Genomic DNA, 23,943 nt, shown 5'->3' on the forward strand with positions numbered 1-23,943 from the left:
GCTATATAGTGCTCTAATCCTACCATAGGGATCATACATACTAACTCTAGAGGAAAAGGTCCGCCATTTTCCCATACATTCTAGCTGCCGCAAGCGGCGGATCATGCAGGCAGACCCTCGGGGTCCCAAACACGGTTACATCATCAGAGCAGTTTCGTGAACTTCAACAATCCACGAACTTACCGGTGGAAAGATTTTCGCGTGCCTTTCGAAGCTTTCTTTTTGCATAGCGCGCAGGTGTACGGCCTCGCGTTAACGCTAAACTAAACCATATACCCGGCTTCGCCGGTGGGGCGCGCGTGGGCGCGGTTGAGTAATACGAAACTGCGCAACCACCAGATTTCCGAGATTTCGACAGAAGGGAAGTTAATGCAGCGTGATGACTTTATTGCTTTTTATAAGCGTTAGAATAGCTCAGAATTTAGTTTACAACGTTAAATTATCACTGTTTATATTGCTGAGAGTTTTCACTCCTCGCGTTTACCATGGCAACGTTGCTTTCTTTCTCTCGTGTTCTGTCCATCTGTTTTGCGATCGTTCACTCGGACCCCGGGTGTCGGCGCACGGGATTTGCCACTCCTCCTCACCCACCTTTACCCCCCTGAATCCTACCTATCGTACCAGTGTACGTGGCGCTGCTGGCACTGCTCCGGAACTTCGCTGTTTCTAGCGGCTTCGTTTGCTCGTTTGATAAAATTAGTGGTAAAAACGTCAGTGCAAGCGAAATGTTCTGCAAGTTTAGACTAGAAGACGTAATTACAGGCGGCCTTCGCTGCCGCTGAAGCTCAATCAACTCAACAGCTATTTATTAAACAACGTGCGCGAGCTGCTCGAAAAACGAAATCGAAAGAAGATGAGTCGGGAGGGCGAAAGCTTTCTCCCGTCTGCCTGGAGAAGGAGAAAAACGTTTCGTTCCTCCTCTTTTCTGGTGTCCGCTTGGGGGCGCGTCAGTAGAAGGGAGGAATACGCGCCGTTGTTACTTTTTTCCTCCATTTTTTCTTAGAGTGTAGGATCGCGTCATCCAACAGTCTGATATAGGGAGCCTCTAGTTGGGGTGGACACAACTCAAATCTTGGAGAGTGTTTGCAACTCAATGACGCGGTGCCTGAAGGAGGAGACTGGAAAATGATATGCACCAATGTTGCCTGCACTGCCTGCGCGGTCTGAGCTAAACTGGTCGCGCATGCGTTTTCGCCGACACCACGGTAACCACGAGAGCAGACGCCTGCTCTGTTGTCCCATGTGCCTTCGCTCCTCTCGCCTCCTATATTGCAAGCAACGAACGCCTTGGCGTAGCCTTTCTCGCTTCCTTCTTGCTCCGGGAATCGTAAACGTCGAGGAGGAAGCAGGGTTTGCAGACACGCAGCAACGTCCAAGAGGGCAGAATTGACCATTTTTCGCGTTAAACAAATACTTCATCTATCGCAAGAAAACTTGTGGCTATAGAAAAGGAATCATTTATACCTTGCATAAATTATTCAAGCACCTTATTGAGCTTTTATGACCTGAGTTTGGAAATAAAACAACCCTTTGGCCCGTAGATTCCCAGCAAATATTTAGCAATTGCACGGCATCCCTGTGCCGTGATCCCCGATCTAGCAGTTGCGCCTACCTTAACTAGAGTCCCCCTAGCCTGATATGCCGGCTTCTGTGACGTCATTGGTTATACCTTCGGGACCACCTTTTCCGTATGGGCAGGACAGAACGCTAAACCTGCACCAGTCGAAGATGCGTTCCTGCAGCTAGGCACCGTACTATTATCTTGTCTAGAAACAGATGAATATCACTTTTACCCTTACATATATTTTGGTATGAAGGAGCTAGAAAGATTAGAAGGTTAGAGTTAAGAAGTATGATTTAATTTGATGATGCGTACGGTTGCCGGAAGTCCGTCAAGTTGCCGTCCGCCGTGGTTAGAGACGAGAATGGCTGAAACTCCGCGATTGACGGCTTCTTCGGCGTCTTCCGCTGTGAAAGATGGGGAAGAGGTCACCGAATATATCAGAAAGTTATGCATGTTTTGTTTTTATTATTATTGAAGCCCAAACTATTCAAAAATGAGGACTTTAATCGAGTAATAACATACTACATTTGTTTTTTTTTCTTTATTTTCTGCAAAATATTAGAAACTACGTATTCAATCAAAGCCTGGTGCCTCGACCTTTTTCACTTGGGTGTCAAGTGCTGGAAAGGAGTGCACTCATTCAAAAACTTACGCGGCGGGTTGTATCCCTTTTCTCCCTTCAAGTCCGCCATCAGTCGTTTGAAACGCCATCTAAAGGCTGCCTCTCAGAACCCTGTATTCCATAGTGGGGCGCCATCTAGACGCTGTGCTTCAAAACTTGTGTATCCCTTAGAGCAAACTGTAGTTACCATAGCAGCTGTCCCCAAAACGGTTGCGCATCGAGCGATGGGACACGTCGGAGCGGGGGATAAAGGAAGTACTAGCTCGTGGAAGCAGAGCGTCTATAGGCAAGTTACGTAAGTTGATCTAATAATGTTGACACAGGTTTACGTTGGCACAGGGTGATGTCATGCAGAGGCCGGTGACGTAAATTGCTCTTCCCAGCATAGGCGATTGTCTTAAGGAACAGTGAAGTAGGTTTAGTAGCCATACGTGTCCTCAGTAGCCATTTACGTGACTTCTGAGATGCCGAAACAAAACCAGATTGACTTTGCGGGTTGGTGTTTAGTTTCCAGAAAGAAACCGAGGTTGGATTGCGTGGCACCCAGCAGCCATTCATGACTCACTCGCGGTCCTGACGTCACGGCGTTGCGGTGGCGCTGTTGTTGGCATGGCAGATGCGCAGGCGCTTCTTTTCGTACGAACCTAGTTTCAGCACTCGAGCAGTTGCCCACACCTGCAGCGTGGGCAAACGCTGACAGCTAGTAGTTGCGGCAGCGAACCGAACTGGAAGAATTATCGCGACTCTTATTGTTTCAGGCCTCGTCATACAGAGAGCACGGACTGTTCGTCAACGTCTCTAGCGCAGCGATCGCCCCTAGAAGCGCTCTCGTCGAAAGGCTGCGGCTGTTCCACGTCGCAAGACTGCGTCACCAGCGGCCGAGGTGAAAAAGATCTGCTTCTCTTTTTTGAGGCTCACACAGCAGTGGCGGCAGCTCATCAAAATGTAAGCTTTATTGCGACAGCTATCCTTGCAGGTTGGTCAAAATTCACTACGTCTGCACCTTGTTGGCGCTACTGAAGCTGCTGACACTGTCAATTTCAATAGTTGGAGTATGGTCGATGTTCGTCCAAAGTGTAATGAAGAAGTGTCAGATAGTGATTCAGGGTTGACATGCTTGGAGTGCGAATACGCTTATCACTTAAGACCCTGCGGTCAGGAACCAAGCAACATGATGGAAAAAACACTAGAATATCGGTCGGTGCAACCTTATCCTTCAATTTTTATTTTAAAACTGACTAAAAAAAAAACAAAAAAAAACTCCAAAGCGTGAGCTCCCTCGTTTTTCTTCTTCTTCCTCGTCCGGTTGTAACATGCTCCCGAGCGTGAATTTGACTTGGTCGAATATCCAGCAAATAAGTTTTTGCTCGGGTCCCTTTATGAGCGTGACGTTTTTCTGCTTCACGAGACAGGCACGAACAATCCCGTCCGCTCCGGGGTATGTCTCCACAATTCTCCCCAGTTCCCAGAACGGCTTGGAAGCTTGGTTATTTTCCAATATGACTACGTCGTCCACTTTCATGGAGCAAGTATTCGTCACGGGATATCAATGAGCTGACCAACAGATACTGAGACCTCCAGCGTTTGCAAAAATATTCCAAGATCATTTTTCAGTACTGAAACTTGCGAGTTATTTTCTTGTATTTTGCAAATACTGGGCGCTTATTTTACCAGCTTGTTTCTGGTAGAACTGTCAAACTTTGTCCAACTAAGAAATGTGCTGGCGTGATGACTGATAACTTTCCTACTCCCGAATAGAGATATGTCAGTGGTCCTGAGTTTAGCATTGATTCTTCCTCTGCAACGGTGGTCGTCAGTGTTTCGAAGGATAGGCTGCTTCTTTCTGCCCAACAATTTCTTTATGGCTGTCTTGACAGATCGGATGAGACTCTCCCTCCATCCACCCCACCATGGAGCGGCTTCCTCAATAAACTTCCCGCTGAGTCTGTATTCTGCAATGTATGATTTGAATACTTGCAATGTATGATTTGAATACTCCAGTGCACCCAATGGCTTTTGGATGTCTTTTTATGCTCTTTTGAAGGCTGGTGCATTGTGAGAGTAAATGTCCCGCGAAATGCCTCTTCTTCATATGAACCGTTGGAATGCAAGCAGGAAAGCTTCCGCAGTGAGGCCCGTTGAGAGCTCCAGAAAAACTACCCGAGTGAATCCGCACGTGAAAAGTACGATGCACGCTTTGCTGTAGCCATCGTCGTCTCTCTTCTCGTACAGCGGTCCGGCGAAGTCGACTCCGGTCACCTGAAACGTCTTTGTCTCCTCAATTATATAATTCGGTAGCGGAGCCAATTGCTGAACAGTATAGGGCTTTGCATTTAACCATGAACATACCAGACTTTTTATTACCCTCTTGGTCAGTTGCCGAGCACGTATGATCCAGTTCCACCCTCGTAAGTAACAGATCGCGCTTGCTACTTTCCCGTGCCTAACCTTACAATGTATCACGATTAGATTGATGACAAAGTTAGGGTCGTTCTGTAATAGGGCTAGATGTTTCACAACTACACTTTCTGTCAACCTCTGCAGACGTCCTCTGACCAGCAGTACCTTGTTTCCGTCAAGGAAAGGATGAAGCTCCGCGAGTCCCGCATTAATCTCTGTTGTCTTTTTCTCGCGGAGCATAATCCGTCAGAAACCTTTTGTTCTGTACATGCCTAATCCAATACTGCTCTGCTAATCTTCAACTCCGCTGCAATTATTCTACCTCCTATTTTGTCATTTCTTTTCTCAGCGTTGTTAGCAAACCTAAAGACCCAGGCAGTGATCCTCAGAACGTTCTGGTAATTTTCGTAACTTCCAGCGTCGAACAATGAGGAACATCTGGATATTTTTTCCAACAGCAGATGTGCCTTTTCCTTGCCTTCAAATTGCGGCGTATCTTCCGAGAACACTGAAGTTTTAGGCCATCCTGAAGATTGTTGACAGAGCCAGCTGGGCCCTTTCCACCAAAAAAGAAATGCTCCGAAGCTCTTGAAATCCTAGTTCTGTGGTCAAAATGTCCGCCGGATTGTCTTGACCGGAGCAGTGCCTCCAGTGGTCCGGGGATGTCATGACGCGTATCTCCAACGCGTTGTTTTATTATGGCTTCTATTTTACCGGACCTTCTCTCACCCAACTGAAGGCAAACGTTGAATCGGACCACACAATTAGTTAAGTTCCACGTCATAATAGGGCTCTTTTATGTATCGCAGGATTCTGTCTCCAATATTCGCTCTCATCAGTTCCAGCCTAAGCAGTGATAAAGGCTTTATCGGTGACAATCTTGTCTTTATGACAACTAGCATGAGGGCTGTGTTTCCTTGGTCATCGTCTGTTCTAAAGTACACACACAATTCGTAGGCTCTCGTGCTTGCATCTATAAACCATCTGAATCTCACTATTAAGTGCTTGCACTACGAGGTTCAAATAGAGGTTTGCAATGCAACAGGAAACGCGATTGGTTGCGCACCATCCTATTAATCACTGCTGTTTGCACACTGCTTGGGAGATCAAAAGCGGCCGCTACAAAATCTCATCTGCAGCTTCGTCAGAGGAAAACATTTCGTCAGAGGGAAACATTTTGGCACAAGTGTACGCTGTTGTCATGTACGCGTACAATCGCTAAAAGCGCTGATTCCCACGTGAAATGAAGATTTCGTTCGGTTCCAGGACAGACTTTGTTCTTTGAATTTGGTATTCAAACCACTGAAACCCCGTAACCATGGCCAGATCGTTTACACAGCACAGCTTGGTACTGAGTACTTAAAGGAGTACTTACTGCATCGGGATGTGATATAATCGGCAGGTTGTGCACGGTTCGCCGTCAGCGCCGCACGCGTCGATGCATTGACCCAAACCAAGACCATAGGGTCTGCCACTTCGCCCGCTCCTGGCTAACTAGTTCCCAACATGCAACGCTAGCGCAGTGTTGCCCGCAGTGATTTTCGGAAGAAGTCTATTGCCAACAATAGCCACTTGAAGCCATTTTCATTCATAAGTATGGAACTAGGAGAACATTGTGACTAATAAGCACTAATGGCTGTTGCCAATTCGAGCTCGATAGGTCAGGAATTGATGCTGCAGGCAATAATATCCCATTTACGCCAACCGAATCTATAATAGGTGCTATAGCCAATAATAGCCAGTTGAAGTCAATCAAATCTATGAACACAACAATTGCATAAAATGCCAATAGCGACTGAGAGTCATGTATAGCCATTTCAAGCCAATATGACCAAGAACATATTTCAGGTGCCAATAATATCCACTTGAAGTTAATTCCACCCCTAAACCACCAACGCCTCAGAAGTGGAAATAATAGTTGTCAGTAGTTATTCACAGCCAAGTGAAACTAATCTGGTCAAGAATAGGTCCCAAAAACCAATATGAGCCACTTGACGGCAATCTCAACCATAAGAACAGGAATAATACAATATAGTTAGATTTTAGCTAATAATCACAACTTGAAGGTGACTTATCAAAGCTGAATGCTGGGCTAGTTGGTATTGGTCTTGGGTTGCCAAAGGCATGGAAGCGCTTTTTTGGACGAGGAAAAAAGAAAGAAAGACAAGACAGACACGAAGGTGACCTAACAGGTAAATAGTCTAATAACTAGAAATAATGATGAATAGCCATTTAACTGCACAGGGTTCATATGCAAACAAGTTAACTACTTGCCTATGAACATTCTGGAACACATCAATCAATACCAAGTGTCTGTCAATTTTAATTGGTAGCTATGTATTTTTAACGATAGTTTAAGGGTGGAAACAGTGGAGCACAATACTGATATTTTAAGTTTCGGCACCGAGTTGACCACTCCTCGTCAAGAGATGGCACCACTTTCGTGTCTCCCGCCAGCCCCATGTATTTCTGGTTCAGTTTCCTGTATTAGTCTGAACGGCATTTGGCGCTATCTTCTGTGTTCGTAGCACCCAACGAGGTAGAGGTGGCTCAGAGTGATAAACTGGTATCTCGTTCACCAAGCCGAAGTGACCGCCACTTGGCTGCCGCCGTGTACAATTTTGACCACTAGACAGGTTACCGTACTAATTCTTGAGGCTTTTACGTATAACTGAGCCGAGATTTTTATTGCGATCATTGTAAAAAACGTGATAAACTTTTTTTAAATACTGTTAGTCTCCAGAGATCAGTGTCTAGCTCCGATAAGAACCCAAAATACAGCATTGTTACGAAGCTGCAGGAGTTTTTGTCGTAAAAGCACATTTTGGACCTAAAACAAACGAAACGTACCTTATCTCGTCGGTACTGTTATTAAAGATCAATGAGTAATTATTTGTGCGCGGTGCTGTCAAGGAAGTCAAGCCAAGCAAAAGACACAAGACACTGGGCTGTCGAGAAAGCCAAGCCGAGCTAAAGCCACAGACGCGGAGATCCATCCATGGCGTAGCCAGCGTAGCATCACGTAATACGCTCACCAATTGAATCAATGAATATCGTTTTCTGACATGTTGACAGAAGCGGGATCTAACAAGAAGAAGAAAGAACCTCAGCAGAAACGATACAGCCACTGATTCGAGCGACGGAGCGAAGAAGACGCCGTTAAAACAAGACAAACAAGCCGACGCACGTGAGCGCCGATTCCGAAACTATGGAAGGTGGTCTAAAGACGCCGAGGCCTCTTGATCTGTTGTTGCAGTCGCCAGAGGCCTGAGACGACTGGCTTCAGAGCTACGGATGGTACGCAACGGCGATCCAGTTACAGAAGAAACCTCCGAAGTTCAAGTAGCGAACTTCATGACTGTCATCGGCCCAGACGCACAGAACGTGTTCCGAACGCTCCCCCTGAGCGAAGACGACAAGAAAAACCTGGACATCGTAAAGCAACGGTTCAAAAAGCACTTCCACCCGAAGGTCACCCCGCCTACAAACGGTACAGGTTCAATCAAATGAAGCAGAAAGAGGGCGAGACTTTCAACGAGTTTCTGACGGCCGCAAGACTACAAGAAACGAAATGCAAGTTCGGTGAGCTGTCTGACGAACTACTACGCGATCGCATTATCGTTGGCATCACCAACGACGATGTCAGAGAAAGACTGCTAAGCGACCCGACTGTTGACCTGCAGAAAGCCGTGAATCTCTGCAAGGCAAGCGAACAGGCGTCACAGCAGCTCAAAGAAATCGCAAACAAAGAAACGAGGACTGTCGACGCCGTCACGAAGAAGACAAAGCAGCTACCGAGAAAGAAGACTGTCGCGGAGACAAAAGAGGAAGCGCCGGCGAATTCGGGAATGGCCAGAAAACCATGCAGCTTCTGTGGAGGATTTCACAGACCAAAAGAATGTCCAGCTTATGGCAAGACGTGTAACACGCGCCAAAAGAAAGGACACTTTGCTGCAGTGTGCCGATCAAGCAGAAGTATGGTGCAACACAAGGTCCATGCCATCGACAACCGCGAAGACCCTGAAGAAGAAATGTATGTGTCGGAGCTGAGAACTAAGACAAGCAAGGCAGTGTGGCAAGAAGAAATCCAGTTCAAGTGTGGAACTAAAGTTGTCATGAAACTGGACACAGGAGCGCAATGCAACGTCCTTTCAAACAAGAACGTCCAAGCCATGAGACTACAAGTGTTTCCTTCGCCAGTCAAAATAATCGCAACATACAGCAATCACAAGATGCAAGTGATCGGTGAGGTGAGAGAAACGTGCACTGTCCGTGATCAGCCGGCGAAACTGAAATTCCTCGTCGTGAACTCCAACGTGACACCAGTTCTAGGTCACAACGCATGCGAGCTCCTTAACCTCGTGACCTTTTTTTCAATGTTTTGAAGAGCTCTGTGGGTTTGTAAATGATCATAACTACAGATCTTACATCGCTGGTGACTTTAATATTGATTTGTTTACTGATAGTAACTTGCAATTTGCGTTTACAACTCAGTTTCAATCCTTTGGTTTTTCTAATGTCATCAAGAACCCTACAAGAGTAGCAAGTACAAGAGCTCCTCTTCTTGACTTGTTTATTACAAACCACGAACATTCCGTACTCTCTGCCGGCGTCATTTCATCAGATATCAGTGATCACCTTCCAATTTTTATATCGGTAGAAAAACGTCACTTCAGACAACGTTACCTTAGCTCGACGATTACATACCAACCTATCACGCAGCGCCAGTTAGATGCTTTCCGCTATGAAATTGAACATACAGATTGGTCTGTTATTTTTGAAAGTTCATCGGTAGATGATGCTTATAATTCTTTTTTGGACTTGTATATTCGAATATATGGTAAATATTTTCCATTTAAAACCGTAAAACCCTCCAAAAACTCTCTCAAACCTTGGGTTACACCTAAACTTCTCACTGTGATTCGCACGAAAAACAACTTATATGGTCAGTTTTTGAAATCTAGGGAAGCCTCGAAACTTGAAATTTTTAAGAAATATAGAAACAAACTAACAAGCATGCTGCGACAAGCGAAGAAAGATTATTACATTAATATATTTAATATCGATGATATACGTCAAAGTGACGTGATGTGGCAAAGACTCAAAACATTGCTTAACTACAAACCACAGGTTTCTATGCCAGTTGAAATTAACATAGATGGTTGTATAATATTGGGGATGGATATGGTGAATGCTTTTAATAACTATTTTGTAAATCATACCACATCTCCTGTTTCTATTACTACTGTAAATAATGCACTTCAGTGCATGCCTTCACCCTTGCCTAATTCTATATTTCTTTTTCCTACTGATGTATCCGAAGTCTATAATATATTTATGAGTCTAAACAATAGTAGAAGTATTGATGCATACAATATGCAAATAAAGCCAGCAAAGTATGTTCTAGATATCCTAGCACCATACCTAACTTACATATTCAATCTTGCACTTGAGTGCGGTGAGTTTCCTATCAAAATGCAGATTGCCAAAGTTAGTGTATTGCATAAAGGTGGTGATTTAAGTAATATTAACAATTTTAGACCAATTTCCATACTTCCAGTATTTTCTAAGCCACTCGAAAAAATCGTTTCAAATAGAATTGTCTCTCATCTTGAGAAATACCTTTTAATTACAAATTCTCAATTTGGTTTCCGTAAAAGTTATTCAACTCAGTTAGCATTACTAAAACAAAAAGAAATAATATTAAGAGCACTAGATAATCGCTTATTAACGATCGGTATATACTTAGATTTCTCTAAGGCCTTCGACACGATAAATCACAATGTCCTCATAGCAAAATTAGAATACTATGGCATTCGTGGGAAAATATTAAGTTTGTTACAATCTTACTTACGGAATCGTACCCAGTTCGTGTCTATATTTAACTTTAAATCTGATATTTCAAAAATAACAAATGGTGTACCCCAAGGCAGCATTTTAGGCCCCCTCCTTTTTATTCTTTATATTAACGATATTGTGAATGTAAATCGGGATCTTAAAGTTGAGTTCATAATATATGCTGATGACACTAGCATCTTATTTTCCAATAAAGATATTTGTACTCTAGTAACTAAATGTAATACCGTTCTTGAACGTGTAGAAAAATGGACAAGAAATAATCACCTTAAGTTAAAATCGGAAAAAACCAAAGCCATTTTATTTAAAAGTCAACATGCTACAGTTATGATCCCAAAACCCACTGATTTTGAACAATGAAGAAATTGAATTTGTCGACACTATTAAGAATTTGGGTGTTTGGTTTACAAATAGTATGTCTTGGAATAAACATGTTGATAATCTTTCGTCTAAATTGTCAAAAACAGTGGGGTTGCTAACCAAGTTTAAATCGTTGCTACCTCGTTGTGTTAAGCTCCAACTTTACAATGCTTTTGTATATTCCCAACTTAATTATTGTCATCTAGTTTGGGGAAATACAACAAAAACAAATATAACTAAACTACATATTTTACAAAAGAAAGCTGTGCGTGCTATTGCCAATGTTTCATACTATGATCATACTGAACACTTGTTTTCATTGTTTAATATAAAACCAATTTCAAATATTTACAGGTCCCGACTTCTTGTGGCGTACAAGAAGTCTACGCAGTTTAAAAATAAAGTTTTTGAGGAGTTATGTAACCTAGTCCTTTTCACTTCCTCATATCAACTCCGCCCTAAAGAAAAATGGTTTGTTTCACCATCACATACATTATATTATAACCACACGCTAAATTACCAAATAACTACTTTGTTAAATGATTTATTTTTAAAAGGTGTTGATATTCATGCAATGACGCTGGCAGAGGCACGAGCATTATTTTAGGGTTGTTTTCTTAGGTACAGCTAAGGCATAAGGATCACTGTACCATTGTAGACCACATGAATGCATTAATTTTTGTTTTTTCTCTTGTTTTTGTTTGATCTATGTTCTGTACATTTAAAATAGTGTTCTTTCTTTCAATGTAGCTGTGGTGTTCGTTTTTGAAATTGCTTAGGGATAGCCTGCTGTAAAGGGGGCCAGGACCTCCGTCAAGCTGCTGCAGCAGCTTTTTGTCTTGGTCCCCCGTTCAGTGATGAAACAAAATAAAGATTTATTATTATTATTATTATAGAGTGCACACAGTCCAAGCAACTCAAGAAGACGACGAAATATTTCAAGGCATCGGTTGCATCAAGAACTTTGTCTATGATGCCGATGTCAAAGAGGAAGCAAGCAAGAAGCTGGAAAACAAGCCACCAAGAAGAGTCCCGTATGCACTTATGGATGAAGTCAAGCAAGAGCTCACGAGCATGGAACAGAAAGGAATCGTCGAAAAAATCACAGAACCAACTCCATTCTGCAGTGAAATGGTTGTTGTGAAGCAGCGAGGAAAGATCAGGATCTGCATCGATCCAGTGGAACTGAACAAAGTTCTCATAAGACGAATCTATCCTCTCAAGACTCTGGAAGAAATTGTTGCGCATGTCAGAGGATCCAAGCGGTTCACTCTGCTAGACCTCAAGAAAGGATTTTGGCAAATGCAAGTGCCAGTGCGCACCAAAAAGTATATAGCCTTCAGCACTCCGTGGGGCAGGTACTGCTTTAAGAGAGTTCCATTTGGCATAGCCACAGCACCGGAAGTGTTTCAACAAGTCATCAGCAGAATCCTGGAAGGGATTCCGAACGCCGTGAACTCCATGGACGACATCCTGGTGTATGCCGAAACAAGCGAACAGCTGCAAGAAACTACAATGAAGGTCATGGGTGCTCTGAAAGAAGCTGGCACTAAACTCAACAAAGACAAGTGTGTCTTTGACAAACCTGCAGTCAAGTTTCTTAATCACGAAATCACTGCAGAAGAACTCAAGATCGACCAAGAAAAGGTAGCCGAAATCGACCAGTTAAATGAACCAAAGAACAAGACCGAACTACAGAGACTGCTAGAGATGATCCAGTACCTCCAGAAGTTCGTGCCCAACCTTGCGGACAAGACTGCACCACTGAGAAAGCTCATCACCAAGGACACTGAGTACCTGTGGACAGAGGAACGGAGCAAAGCGCTGACCGAAATCAAGCAAGCGCTGAAGAGTGCACCAGCACTCGCATACTACAACGTTAACTAATGGTGCTATGACCCTTTCAGTGGACGCAAGCTCAAAAGCCCTATGAGCTGTTCTCCTGCAAGAAGGAAAGCCAGTTGCCTACGCCTCAGCAGCAATGACGGAAGCAAAACAGAACTACCCTCAGATCGAGAAGGAGGCACTAGCGATCCGCTACGGCTGCCGCAAATTTCACCAGTATATCTATGGAAGACCTCTAACCATAGAGACTGGCCACAAGCCGATCGAGAGTATCCCAAAGAAGCCGCTGAGCAAAGCCCCTCCTCGACCACAAAGACTTCTCTCTTCTCTTTGACGTACAGCAGCACGCACCAACAATCGTCTCCAAGAAAGGAACAGAACTCGTGATCGCAGATCGACTGAGCAGAGACTGCGTCAAGAACGAGTCAGCAGGTGCATATACAGATGACATACAAGTGATGACAATTGTACCCATGTCACCTGAAACAATGGAAGAACTAAAGAGGGACATTGCCCAAGACAAAGAAATCCAAGAAGTAATCCAAGCCATGAAAGAAGGATGGCCAAGCACGACAAGAGGGCTCAGTGACCCAATGAAGCCGTATTGGTCATTTAGGAATGAACTCGCTGTGTATGAAGACCTGTTGTTCAGAAGCGATCGGATAGTCATTCCGAAGAATTGGAGAAACAGACTACTCGTCCAGATCCACGCGGGACACCTTGGCATAAACAGCTGTCTAAAGAGAGCCCGCGAGACTGTATACTGGCCAGGGCTAATGACAGATATCAAATTCTACGTGGAAAGATGTGCCACATGCCAAGCAACTGACAAGAAACCAGCGAGAGCCACTTCATCTCAAAGAAGTACCAGACCTCTCGTAAGAAAGAGCAGCATCGGATCTATTCAGCTTCGAAGGAAGATCCTACGTTGTCATTGTCGACAGCTACTCTGGATAGTTAGACTTCAAGAAGCTCTCAGGAGAATCGTGAAACGAAGTTGTAAACGTCATGAAAGAGTGGCTAGAAACTCATGGCGTCCCCAAAGTGATTGAAACAGACAACGGTCCCTGCTACGCAGCACAAGAATTCAAGAACTTTAGCAGAGACTGAAGCTTCCAACACGTGACTTCAAGTCCGAGGTATACGCAGTCAAATGGTCTTGCTGGACGAGCCGTTCAGACTGCAGAAGGGATTCTCCGAAAATGCTCTCTGGATGGAAGCGACATACAAATGGCCCTCCTCAGTTTCAGAAACACGCCAAGGAGTGAAGAACTGGTTTCACCTGCACAGAGACTGTACAGCAGAAGGACAAGAACTCCAGTTCCCACACACAACAAGCTACTAAAGCCCGAAATAATCCAAAGCGTGCCGGACAAGCTGCGTCACGAGCGCAACCAGCAGAAGACTTACGCTGACCAGCACTCCAAACGAGCCCCTGCCATGGCCCCAGGCGATAAAGTCAAAGTTTGGGAAGAAAACAGAAGATGGGTTCCTGGAACAGTCGTACGTCTTTCGGAAGAACCTCGGTCTGTGATAGTAGAGAAGCCAAAGGGACAGTACCATCGCAATACATCCTTTGTTCGTCCGACTAAGGCTGAGCTACACTACGCTGCAAAAACTCATACTGCCAGCATCGAGCCATATGCGCCACAGCCTGTGACCGACAGCCGAGTGTGCCCCAGTTACCAGCGAGAGAACTCGGCAGACTCAACCACCGTTACTAAATCAGGTTGCATAATGAAACCAGTCGTCAGGCCTGATCTCTAAAGAAAAAAAGGGGGATGTCAAGGAAGCCAAGCCAAGCAAAAGACAGAAGACACTGGACTGTCGAGAAAGGCAAGCCGAGCTAAAGCCACAAACGCGGAGATCCATCCATGGCGTAGCCAGCGTAGCATCATGTAATCCGCTCACTAATCGAATCAATAAACATCGTTTTCTGACAGTACTGCGTTAAAATCTAGACGTAAAGCTATAAAGTCACGTGTCTAGTAAAAAATATGCAACATGGCAGCGGGCGATTGGGGGTCACTTTCATCTGACAGTTCATCGCTTTAAGGCCCTCTACATCGTTCGTAAAACCCCAAGTCCTAGGCGTTGTGCTATACATCTCCTTTGATAAATGTGCGCTGGCTTCCTCCGTCGATTATTCCCTTGACATAGCAGCTGCCATCGTTGATCAGTACAAATGCCTTGAACGTCTGGAGATCTATTCCATTAATCAACCATTTTGTTCTTAGCCCGAGACTGAGGCAGGAAAAGAGGAAAGTTTCGAAGTAGAAGAAAAATGAACAGTCGAGAACACGTCTCTAACACAGCACGTCTCTAACACAGAACACGTCTCTAACACAGAGCTGTGTTAGAGACGTGTTCTCAACTGTTCATTTTTCTTCTACTTCGAAACTTTCCTCTTTTCCTGCCTCAGTCTCGGGCTAAGAACAAAATGGTTAACATCCACCAGCTCGCCTGCGCAATCACTACATTACCATTAATCAACTTCGTTTCTGAGCGTGCGACCGAGCTGGATGCATGCAGACCCAAATCGTATCGTTACCTTGGGGTGAACTAGGGGTGAACGTTCCTTCATCTGCTTAGCAAACGCGGGATCGTACATTGGGGTTGCATGTCTGCCTCTGCAAATTGTACTACTCAGTTGTTTTCCGGTAATCTCGTGTGCGGTGACCTTTTCATGTGCATCGGAAACATCTGAAATCCGATGATAACAGTCTTACATTTTTTCATCTGTCTGTTTGCTGCGACCGCACGATGGCGTTGTTTGTTCCTTTGAATGCTAGAAATAGCACTGAGAAAGTGTAGCATTGGTTGGGTTATTAAGAGCTAATGCCGATGCAAACGACTTTACCTCTGTCTTGTGCGTGCTTCGAGCAACCTCAAGGCTACTTTTTTCTCGGCTTTCTACATCCACGCGCAGGAAGCGAAGCATTCCATTCAATTCGGTCACTGACACCGACAGAGTTTTCGCTGATCTTGAAGTTTCAGACGCCGATCCGTCCCCTTAGTCTTTAGCTGATGTGTTGCTGACAGCGGTGTTGTTGACTTGCCTCTGATACTCCAACTGAACCTCGTAAGGTAACGCCCTGATAAAAATGTCACAGAGCATGGCTGAAAAACTCGAAGTGGGAAAATTCAATGAGTTTAGACACCGAACGTTGAGTTATGTGGTGTCAAACGGGTTTCTCAGCCCTCTCATGTCATTGGCCGAAGCAATGTGAGGTAGATTCCTGAGGGCATGCGGAAGTTATCGCTTTATTCACTTCTCGTTTCCAAACCGCTGTTGTAAGATGGTGATTGTTTCCGCACAACGGATTCCTGTTGTTGGTAGCCCGGCAATCGCAGCAGCAGCATCTCCCAGTAGTCAGCAACGAAGGTAGTGGAACCTATCTGTGGTTATTATGCTTGCATTGGTATGAATAGCTCCTTTGATATGATATGAAAGCCGTTTTTCGCACACCAAATTAGGCACTCATAGAAATAGTCGTAAACCATGGATTACAAAATAATTAGTCACAAGAACTCGTACTAAAAATACGTTGTATAAACAATTTAGGAAAACAAAATCAATCTTTCAACAAACGACTTTCAATCGTTATCGAAACCAGTTAAACAAAGAATTACGAATGGCTAAATAAATATCTTTTTCTGGCTTTTCTTTTTCGTATATTTTAGTACCCGTTTCTGTGGAAAACACTGAACTCTGTCTTGGGTCGGTCGTGTGCCACGAAACAAGTGGAAAAGGTCAACCACAATGGTCAAGAGCTGTTGGGACAAAGAATTGTCAAATCCGTTTATTGAATATTTTGTAAGTTTTGTTAAAGAACGGCCCGAGTCAGACGCTTGCAAGTATCAATGCTCGAAATAATCAATCCATGTTTCTTATGCCTGTTACTGCTTCAGATTTAGTGTGTGTCCTTAATTTACTAAAAAAATAGTAAAACCTGTGTCTCCAAAGGCTTGCAGATCAGACCAGCGAAATACGTAATTGACCTTATTTTTCTTCCCTCAGAACACATATTCAAACTTCGTTTCACAAACGGCGTGTTCGCCTGTCGAATGAAACTAGCGAAGCTAACAGTTTTATAAAAGAAGCGAAATACAAACGAACTGGGAAATTATAAACCTGTTTCAATTTTTTTTTTCTGTTTTTAAGGGTAACTGTATTAATAAACAAATCTTCACCAAGGAAGTCGTAAACGTAGAAAAATGTTTGAACAGCAGTAGAGGTTTTATTACACGACGTTTCTGGAAGAGACTTCCCTTCTTCAAGTGTGCACTTGAAGAAGGGAAGGCCTTTTCCGAAACGTCGTGTAATAAAGCCTCTACTGCAGTTCAGACATTTTTCTACGTTTTGTTTTTTTAGGGTTTAGAAACAGTTCAACTACTTCGAAGGACAACATTTGCTGATAATCATGATTTGAAAAGCTGATCGCAGTTTGGTTTCGCAAACAACAATCCTCGAAAATAACATAGACTTAGAAATTTTGAAAAAAGAAAACTCACGGTTTATTCGTCGACTTTACTAAAGCGTTCGATTATCTCGGTCATAATTTGCTACTAAAAGAGTTAGATTATGTATAGATTTCGTGGCCAAGTTTCATAACTTCTACGTTCATATTTATCTCCCCGCGGACAGTATGCTCATATAAATTGCCGCTCATCTGGAATGATAATGCGGGCTTATAGTTTTATAGTGATGACGCTTCGACTTAGCGTATTGATGACGCGAACGAAGCACTAGAAAAGCTTTATAGATGGAGTAAACATATAATGCATTCAAATAAACGCCGATAAGACAAAGGTAGGCAGTTATGTTGCGACCGAAGAATAAACATATCAATATTACCAAGGGTATTGTTCTTAAAAATTGTTCTCAAATTGAAATCGTTCTCACGTTAAAACATTGGTCATTATTTTTCATGAAAACATGTCTTGGGACGACCATATTTATCAAAATATATCAAAGTTTAGTAGGGTACGTTGTTAGGCTGGTTGGTTCATCTTAGTTAAACACATAAAAGAGCACAAAAAAGCGAGGACAAGAAGCATACAGGACAAGTACTTCTCCTGTATACTTCTTGTCCTTGTCTTTTTTGCGCTCTTTTATATGTTTTTGAATATATCAAGAGTATCTAGTATTGTTGGTATTCTATATCGTCATACACACATCTTACCACTTAGAACAAAGTCAATATTATGTAATTAATTGTTTTTTTCGCATTTGAATTATGGTCAACTCATATGGGGCACAACTACCTATACCATTCTCTAAAAATCTTAATGTTACAAAACAAAAATATATTAAGCATCTCTAATGTGTCACAAAGACATTCCATTGATGACCTTCTATTGAGCTTGGTATGATGCAAATTTTTGATTTACGGCATATAAATACCGTCTATGTGGAAGATATAAACTAGAAACAAGTTTACCCCACATCACCTTAGAACCTTAGCAAAGTTAACGCATAAAATATATAGATATCCAAAACGAGTTAACTAGCCTTGGGAAGTACACTTTTTTAGGACAAATTACGGTCATTAAAGTACGGAATACAATTTGCCGATCACTTTTCACCTCCTTAGTAGGCAGGAAATTGAACTTAGCAATATATCGGTGAGCATCTTGCGGGAAATGGTTCTTTTCCATGTTTATTTCAAACCAAATTGTCCGCGATAAGCGCTAAATTCTGTGAGTGGGAGTTTTCTTTCGCGTTTATTTCAGTAAGGTTCTAACTTTCTGTATATGCTTTTATTATTGCGTAAATTGCATAAATAGGCTATTTCTCTTGTATAAAGTGAATTGTTTTCGGTTTTTTTTTTCATTTATGTATTGCACATGCCATCTTTTAGTTTTGTATAGTATCTGTTGGTACTTGCATCGCGACTGCTGGTTTAGGTGGCTCGGGGGTCGTCAAGTTGTTTTTCACAGCTTTTTGTCTTGTCGCGTTTTATACATTGTCTTTATTGAAAAAAATGAAGGCAATAATCTACATATATATATATATATATATATATATATATATATATATATATATATATATATATATATATATATATTATTTTTTTTTTTGCTGACAGCGTGTTGGTTTGTATCCTTGATAAGTCAGGTGCGCCGTTAATTTTTGAACAACACAGCTCCTGACAATGTTCTTTCCCTACCCACTTCTTTTAGTACTTGTCACTGAGGTGAAGAATGCCGAGTCACTGGGCTATAAACGCAAGCGCGGCGTCTGCTATTCCGTATAAAAAGAGGCATCGCGCTTGTTCAAAAAGCGTTGCACAGCCAATGCATGCAAAGAGATAGCAGTGCGCAGAGGGCGATTAAAGGAATCGACGCTTTTCGAAACCCCACCGAGCAACACTGGTGGTCGCCATTTGTTGGGCACAAAACATGCTATTGGATCCGAGCCCCGACCGAAATCTCACGCAACCCTCGTGTCCAATCCATGTTCAGACTGCGTGCCCGAGCAATGGCCGACTCGGCTAATTGGTGCAGGCGCAACTAGATGGCGCGAGGTCTGTTGTCTGTAACGCGATTCCTCGCGTTCTTAGCAAGTATCCTGCCAAAGGGAGAACCACTCTCCTGCGAGTTGTCCTAGTGGCGCCATCTACACTGACTAAATGGCACCCCTAGAACTGCCGCACTCTCAAATGCTTCAGTAACCTGAGGCGCTTTTCTTTTTGTTTCATAAGATGCGAGGCTTTGGCACTGTTCCCTCTCCACAACACTAAACGCAACCCGATGAGTCCGGACGCCGCCTAACATTTGCCGCGCCAATGAGGTCGCCCGAATATGGTAACAAATGTTAGAGAACGTAGCAAATCAACAGTAGCCCTGCCCGTTATCAGACATTTAATGTGACGTCATGGAGGAGAGAAAGGATGGTGTTGGTTCCACAGCCCAGTCGACCAAGATTGCAGCGCGCACAAGGCGATTATTAGAAAGGTTATTTAAATTTTCTCAAGTTGTGTACGGACAATAAACTAATGCTCACCGGTGGTGATTCCTTTGGCGACCACGGGCAAATGGGTGATGCTCTTCAACCAGGTGACGTCATCCCAACTCTGAGAAGCGTCGACGAATGGGTCCGTCATAGACATCGCAGCTTTCGCGTCAGCGTATTCGTCATGTGACGTTCCTTCCAAGTTAGCGTATCTGCGCATAAAGCACGCCATAAATGATTTTGCGCACGCCATAAATGATTTTGAAGTTCGTCGACGAGTTTTTTTTTCTTCTAATATTCAAGACTCTAAATTCCTTGATAAAAAGCAATCTACTAAAAGTACACTCAATTTGTATTTTTAGGAAACACGTCGGGCAAAACATACTTAAAGATTATGCTTCTGATGCTAGTAGTATATTATGCATATACTTTCAGTATGGACTTGCCAGACATGGTCAAAGCGTGAGCCACACCTCTAAAACACAATGTACACTATTGGCCTAGAGGGGGCGCCACCGTCGCGCGATCATCATTATAATGCGGATAAATATATGGCCGCCCCATGAGTTCTACTCGTCCGCGCGCAAGAAGTTGCAGGCTTTCTCGACGATTTTCCCGAATGACATTGTTGGGAAAACAATTTTCGGGGAGCTACTTTTCGGCATAGAGAAATAAAGTACTACGTAAAGACTGGCCACTCAAGCCGTTCCGCGCCTCAGGAGCTAGGGACTCTACTGGCCGTTAGTAGGCGCAACAGTGCTACTTGTTCCGAACATTTGTCAGATATACAATATTAATAAATAACTTTTTTATAGAGTAAAGGTCCGTTCACACTCTTGCGACCGAGTACGACTGAGAGAGACGAGATCTCTTAAAACTTCTTAAAATGTTTTTGGAATGAGGGAACACACTGGCGTTGTGGCGCCATCTATGCGGTGACCCTGGAACTGCATTTCACAAGAGCGAAGGTTTGGCGGGATTTCCGAGGTCAAATGTGCGTAATACCCATAGAAAGGCTCGTTTATAACATTGACAAAAGTTTTTCGAGCCAAGAAAGAAAGGATAATGTGCGAGAAATAAAAAGAAATATGCCGGACCGCCGAGTTTACACTGCTTCCCAATAGATGGCGCCAGTGTGTTTTCTGGTTTAAGAAGTTTTAAGGAACCCAGGTTTAAGAGGTCGTAAGAGTGTGAACGGGCCTTAAACTTCAAAAATTATTACGAACTTTGAAAACTTTCAGAAACGACATCAACGGCTGTGGTTATGGCTGCGACGCGACGGTTGGCTTCGGAGTCGTGAACTCGATGGAGGGCGGATACTTCGGCTGCTTGGTCTGTGTCTCTTGCCTCGTTGCGAGGGTTGAGTTGGTTCCGCGCCTTTTTGTCTCGTGCGGGTTTCTAGTCATTCTTCCGTTGCGGTCATGGTTTACGGTATACGTAACAAGTGTTGTGACTGTAGTTTCTTTGTTGACGGACTTTTTTTTTTCTTTTTCTTTATTTGTTTGGCGGGTTCTTCCGCCCAGGGGGTAGAGAAAAAGGCGTGAAGCCTGACAGAGTCTCTGCCCCCCCCCCCCCCCCCCCCCGAACAGTTCAACAGTAAACGGTGCAATGGCTAATCGGTCACTGAATTTAGAAGCCACTGGGCCAGATTGTTCTTCTACTGTTGCTGTATTAGTCACATGGGCATAGGTGCAAACACTTTTCATGGAACTTGGACGGTATTTTTTTTAATCCCCTCCATTATATTGCATTTGTCGCTGTACGTCTCGCTGTAATACAGTACATTTTTCCAGGTTGCACTGTTCACGCGATATTCATACATTTTGCATGTGTATTCTTATGTTTGTAATGTATGAATAACATACATCACTGATTGTTTTCAAAGTTGATGTGAAAGACGACTTTTGAGTGTCATTCCCTGGTGTCGTCCCATGTCGTCCCTTAAATAGAGTTAGCACAAATGTGAAAATATTATTTTCTGTGTGCGGTCAGTTTGAATTATATGTAGCGCTGGGTGACTTTTCTTCTGCATTATTAAGGTATACTCTTAAAAACAACTCTATTTCAAACAAAAAAAAACATGCTAGTTTCAATAACACTTATTCGTTAAACTAGAGGGCGCATGCTACTGCCCGATACAAATATACCGCCAGAATTCGCCTTGAATCCATTCATTCATCTGACCAGCGGTAACTGCGTGTATCCATCCATTCAACACTCAACTAGGGATTATACTGGCCGCTGGGTGCGCTCGCTAACACTGAATTGAGCCGCTGGGGCCTATGGAAGTGTCCGCTCTTTACGCAGCACTATATTCATCTAGGTTTGCGGTGCGGTGCTGATCGGCCCAGGCGATAGAAGATCTGCAACAGTGAAAGTGCGGTTCAGTGGTCGGCGTGAACTGTACCGCCGACACCGCTGAACTTGGCCTCCTCGGTAAGCTTGGCCTCCTCGGTCTCCAGACCTTACCCCTTGAGGTTTTTTTCTTCATTGTCTGGAGCTACGTAAAGGCCCAAGTGTGCTCCCGGTGATCAAGGACCATCCCAGAGCTGAAAGAACATATCATCAACCATACATCAACTCATTTGAGACTAGACGGTGGTGAAATACGGGAGGCGGTCTTCCAGGACTACGAGAAGAGGCTGGAAAGATGTTTCGAATTTCGCGACGGGCACGTTGAGCTGGGAGTCTAGCTGTTTGTTTTTCTTCTTGAGAGTGTATGTGTGTGCGAATGAGGCATTTCGACCGAAGACCCCATTTCAACGGCTCTTCTCAAAGCCACCGAATCGCTGCTTTTTCGGGCGCACTCCTGGCTGCCTCTCGTGTCTCTTTCGAACGTCAAACTGCGAAAGCAGACGATGCACGAAACAAGAACCGTCGCGGACGAAGGTACGTCATTTCTGGGGTAGCATTTTTGCGGTTTTATTTATTCATATTTATGGCGTGACACTTTGTGCGTTGGGAAACTTAAGTGAAGACCCAAACAACTTTATTTTGGCAAATATCCAGCGCGGAAGCAGAAACTCGGATAAAAGCGCGCTTTTTCGCTCGGCGCGTAGGGGCTTTACGTCCAGTTAAAGTCTTCTCCCTCCTCCTCTGACGCGCACACGTTTTATCTTTATGTTTTGCTTTTTTACACCCGCGCATCGACTGTAGTGCCGCCTGGATCGGGCCAAGATAGCAGACGGCCTTCCTATACTGGAGTCAGAGCCTCGAAAGATGGGCTCAAAAAAAGACGATGAAAGCCACGACGTTGCACAGACAGCGTTATTTGAGTGGCGACATGAGCTCATAGCAAGCACTGCACTCCGACAGCATAGGCATTCCTTCTCCCTCTTCCTCTGACGCGTACACCTTCTATCCTCATGTTTTGCTTTTTTACACTCGCGCATCGACTCTAGTGCCGCCTGGATCGGGCCAAGATAGCAGGCGGCTTTCTTCAAATGATGGTGCTACTTTTCAGTATAGGTCCAGTGAATCTGAAGCGCCATCTCTGGATACGGCAAGGGAACAACCATCGTTCGGTGCCTCCCCGAGAGCCGCCTTTGAAAAAGTCTGTTTTTATTTTCTTATTTTATTTGTACTCGGAATTCCGACTTGAAATTTTAGTACAACAGTGTGACCAGTTAAAGTCATTTTCGAAAAAAATTGCTACAAGATCCATCAAAAAAAAATTTTTTTTTGCGAGTTATTTTGGCGTACATTTTTTTTTTTTGTGACACACTGTTTTTATAAGCAGAAAAGTCAACCGTAAAATCTACACCTGGCACTTATTTTTTAAACTTAGACCTAAAGCTGTTACATAAAAAAATCAACAACCAGAGGGGAAGTCCAACTCTGCCACTTGTTTGGCGATTTAGAAGCAATAATGTCGAGATGACTACCAGCAGTGAGCCCTAACTTTGGAACTTGTTTCGCGAATTAGGGCCACGGTGCCCAGTTTCTGACTAAAACTGACCACGTTTGGGTCTACACTGGCTTGTTAAGCCTTTTTGAGGCCCTAAATTCTTAGAAAAAAACAGCATTTTAGCCCAAAGACTGTGCAACTTTGTATACTGCGTGAGCACAGTGCTCACCCACCTGACGCTCGTGTGTAAACTGTATACGTTCATAGCGCTTATGCTGGGCGTAGCAAGTGAAGCTGAAGTCCGCGCTGCAGTAGACTGGGATACCCTTGGTCAATATCCTCGAACGCTTAATTCAACACTTACATCTGCATTGTGCCCGTATAAAATCGTACATTTATCCTTGCATGACGTGCGATGAGGACTCCGGCATAGCATTCCGCATAGTCTGGCTTACGTCCTGCAACCTTTATTATTAATAAATGTCTTTTTG

The 23,943-nt window shown here is 43.7% G+C and overlaps 1 protein-coding gene across 1 annotated transcript in view; it reads right to left on the bottom strand.

Annotated features, from left to right (window-relative positions):
* LOC115331685 (hydroxyacid oxidase 1) overlaps window positions 1–23,943 on the bottom strand; it is a 71,253-nt gene that overhangs the window by 17,060 nt on the left and 30,250 nt on the right. The window contains exons 4-5 of the mRNA XM_029993848.4: window positions 19,657–19,817; window positions 1,877–1,968 (exon numbers count right to left, since the gene is read on the bottom strand). Coding sequence (XP_029849708.4) covers window positions 1,877–1,968; window positions 19,657–19,817 — 253 coding nt within the window. The remainder of the gene's footprint in view (window positions 1–1,876; window positions 1,969–19,656; window positions 19,818–23,943) is intronic.

Source organism: Ixodes scapularis, unplaced genomic scaffold (assembly GCF_016920785.2).
Source record: "Ixodes scapularis isolate PalLabHiFi unplaced genomic scaffold, ASM1692078v2 PGA_scaffold6__148_contigs__length_123643588, whole genome shotgun sequence".
Taxonomy (NCBI): Eukaryota; Metazoa; Arthropoda; class Arachnida; order Ixodida; family Ixodidae; genus Ixodes; species Ixodes scapularis.